The sequence below is a fragment of the Vicia villosa genome, linkage group LG5 (assembly GCF_029867415.1).
Source record: "Vicia villosa cultivar HV-30 ecotype Madison, WI linkage group LG5, Vvil1.0, whole genome shotgun sequence".
NCBI lineage: Eukaryota > Viridiplantae > Streptophyta > Magnoliopsida > Fabales > Fabaceae > Vicia > Vicia villosa.
The window spans coordinates 167,430,410-167,434,063 of NC_081184.1; the positions used below are offsets into that span (position 1 = coordinate 167,430,410).

General features: G+C 34.7%; 1 protein-coding gene across 1 annotated transcript; it reads left to right on the top strand.

Annotated features, from left to right (window-relative positions):
• The first annotated feature begins 1,101 nt into the window (after positions 1-1,101).
• Positions 1,102-3,102, top strand: LOC131603778 (uncharacterized). Its single transcript, XM_058876208.1, has one exon. The coding sequence runs from the start codon at positions 1,326-1,328 to the stop codon at positions 2,823-2,825; it is 1,500 nt and encodes a 499-aa protein (XP_058732191.1). The 5' UTR covers positions 1,102-1,325; the 3' UTR covers positions 2,826-3,102.
• The last annotated feature ends 552 nt before the right edge of the window (positions 3,103-3,654 follow it).

Genomic DNA, 3,654 nt, shown 5'->3' on the forward strand with positions numbered 1-3,654 from the left:
ATTTACTATCCTTCAGGGATGGATAAGTTCTTCAAGAACTATAAAAATAATTTATTTTTCTATCCTTCAGGGATGCTTGATAAGTTCTTCAGGAACTATATAAAAAACTTGTTATAAACAATAATCTATAAAAAAAATATAACCATCCTTTTGGGATGCGTTAAAATTATTTGTGTCATTTTTCTGGAATGACAATCTTTTAATGAGCATATTACAAATTATGAATTTTTAGATCGATACAAAAAAAAAATTATGAAATCCTTCTAGGATTCAATAATATTATAGATGCGACCTTTTAAAGGTGATTGAACGTTGAATTCTTCTGGAATTCATCAATTATTTATAAACACAATATTCGATTAAACTGAATCTTTGAATAATAATTTGGAGATAGTTTAATAATAATAATCTTTAGTTCTACAAATATCACATCACAAACTATTTCCATAAACAACGGTCAAGAAAAATTAATCTTTGTGCAATCCTTCAGGGTTGCTTGAATATTAAATTAACACTTTTGTGTTAAAATTCAATTTCGGACAAACATATAGAAATACTTTAATGTTAAATTCTTCCGGAATTTAACAAGAATGATAAAAAAAGTCTAATATTATTGTACAAGGTAAATAAATTTCTCTACAAAATATATAAAAAATAAACATATTTATATGAAGAAAAAAATAGTAACAAAATCATGAATTATATAAAGATTAGAAAAATAACGTAGAACCTGGCTATATCATCACTCGCGTTATAGAGTATCGTGTTGATAACGTGTTATGAAATTAACCAAAATAATATAGAGATGAAGAAGAGATGAATGAGAGAAAAGGTAATATTGTATTATCATCTTCTTTCAAGTGTGCTTTACATTGTAATATGGGTCTCTATTTATAGGACTCAAGGGAGATAGAAAATCACACATATGGAATAGGAAGATGAAAACCTAAGAGATGGATGGACATCCACTAACATAAATATTCATAACACATTCAAAGATATATCTCCGAATTCTAAGAGTAAAAAGAGAATTTCCCCATTATGCGGCCTTGAGAAGGTTAAGGAGCTTAAAAAGAAATTTCTTAAAAAATACACTTTTACTTATTTTCGAAGTCAAACGTGGTTCTTCCTTTGTTAGTTCTCCCGTCGTCTTCCAGAAGAGAGCACCAACCAACCATTAACCATTCAAGATTCATTCTCACTCAACCTTTCCCTTTCTCAAACAGAACTCATCATTTCATCCATAACCACCACCTCGTAACAACATAACCAGCAACAACATTAAACACACACAACACACAACATTAAATTCAACTTACCTTAACATGGGTTCTGATCCTTTCCCTGCAACTAAACCATCACCAATTCCAACCCAAGATCAAGAAGAACACGACTCACAATCATCACCATCACTAGCTCTTCTCTCTTTCAACACCGAACCTAACCCTTCACCTTCTTCTTCCTCCTCCCATAACAAAACCCTCTTCATCTCTCTCATCATCATCACCACCATCTCCCTCTCAGCAGCATCAGCCTTCGCATTCCTCTTCCTCTCTTCATCATCATCTTCATCATCTTCTCCTTCTCCACCACAAACATCTTCAACCACTCACAACACCACCCTATCCCGCCCTCTCACCAAACTCAAACACCCTGTGGTCCTTCTAATCTCCTCCGACGGTTTCCGATTCGGCTACCAATTCAAAACCCCTACACCAAGCATAACCCGTTTGATTTCAAACGGAACAGAAGCTGAAACAGGCTTAATCCCTGTTTTCCCATCCTTAACTTTCCCAAATCACTACTCTATCGCCACTGGTCTCTACCCTGCTTATCATGGCATCATCAACAACCACTTCGTAGATCCAATCTCCGGTGATCAATTCTACATGAGAAACCATGATCCCAAATGGTGGCTTGGTGAACCCATATGGGAAACTGTGGTGAACAATGGGTTGAAAGCTTCTACATATTTCTGGCCTGGTTCTGAGGTGAACAAAGGTACTTGGAACTGTCCTGCTAAATATTGTTTAAATTATAATGGTTCTGTTTCCTTTGAGAATAGGGTTGATTCTATTTTGAAGTTTTTCGATTTTGCGAGTGACGAAATTCCGGATTTTATGACACTTTATTTTGAGGACCCTGATCATCAAGGTCATAAAGTTGGATCTGATGATCCTGAGATTACAAAAGCTGTTTCCAGGATTGATAAGATGATAGGTAGGTTGATTAGTGGTTTAGAACAAAGAGGAGTTTTTGAGGATGTTAGTATTATTATGGTAGGTGATCATGGAATGGTTGGTACTTGTGATAAGAAGTTGATTTTTCTTGATGATTTGGTTTCTTGGATTGATATACCTGAAAGCTGGGTCATTTCGCATACGCCGGTACTCGCGATTCGTCCGGCTTCTGGTTTTGATTCGTCGGATGTTGTTGCGAAGATGAACGAAGGGTTAAGTTCGGGGAAAGTTGTGAATGGAGAGAATTTGAGGATGTATCTTAAGGAGGATTTGCCTAGTAGGCTTCATTATGCGGCGAGTGATCGGATTCCGCCGATTATTGGTTTGATTGGAGAAGGGTTTAAGGTAGAGAAGAAGAAAAAGAAGAGTCAAGAATGCGGCGGATCGCATGGTTATGACAACTCGTTTTTCTCGATGAGGAGTATTTTTATTGGACATGGTCCTCAATTTGCAAGAGGGAGGAAGGTTCCTTCTTTTGAGAATGTTGAGATTTATAATTTGGTTACTTCTATTCTTAAGATAAAGGGTGCTCCTAATAATGGATCTACCTCATTTGCAGAATCTGTTCTTTTACCTTCTGCATAGATTATAGATAGATAGATAGGACTGTGTCAATTTTTGTAGGTAGAATTATTTGATTGTTGAGATGAATCATAGTTTTGTCTATGTGGAAGAGATGCTCATTATACCAGAATCAGCCATTTGTAGTTCTTGATATGAGATGAAAGTCACTTTCTCAGAAGATTATGAGTTTCTGAGAGCCATTTGTATAATTTGAAAACCAGAAATTGAGGGTAGATTTGTATTATTTCTGTAATTTGAACTCTTCAAACAATAGAATCTATGGAAAATCTTTGTGAAACATGTGTGACTTAGCCTTTATACTTCAAGCAACAGGGTCCGGGCAGACACTACTAACTGATATCAAGGATGTCGCTTTTAGTGTGCGGGTGTTTTTGGTTTTTGCAGTGAAAAAATTGATTCTGAGAAGGCTGATTTTGTAAAATTGATTCCAACAAAAGTTGAGTTTAATGGAAAGTTGAGTAGGCTGATTTTGTAAAATTGATTCCAACAAAAATTGAGTTGAATGGAAAGTTGTTTACGTTGGAATAAATTCATGTAAAAGTGAATTTAAGAGTTATATTTCAGTGTGAAAATCGTGTCTAGACTCAAAAACTATAAATCTTGTTTTCAAGGAGAATCAATTATTTAAAGTAAAATCAAATCTACTTGTGAGCAATCAAATAAATATAAATTAACTCTACACATGAAGAATCAATTCTAAGTTTTTCAAGTGTGCAATAAAACATATATTTAGAGTGTGTTGGTTTTATCTTTAAGATTCGCAAGCTTATAGATTGGCATGAGGTTCATGTGATGCATTCCTTTAAAGAAGCTAATAAATGTGCAGATG

What these genes read in the sequence shown, in the direction of transcription:
- LOC131603778 (XM_058876208.1), top strand. Translation starts at nt 1,326, where the DNA reads ATGGGTTCTGATCCTTTCCCTGCAACTAAACCATCACCAATTCCAACC.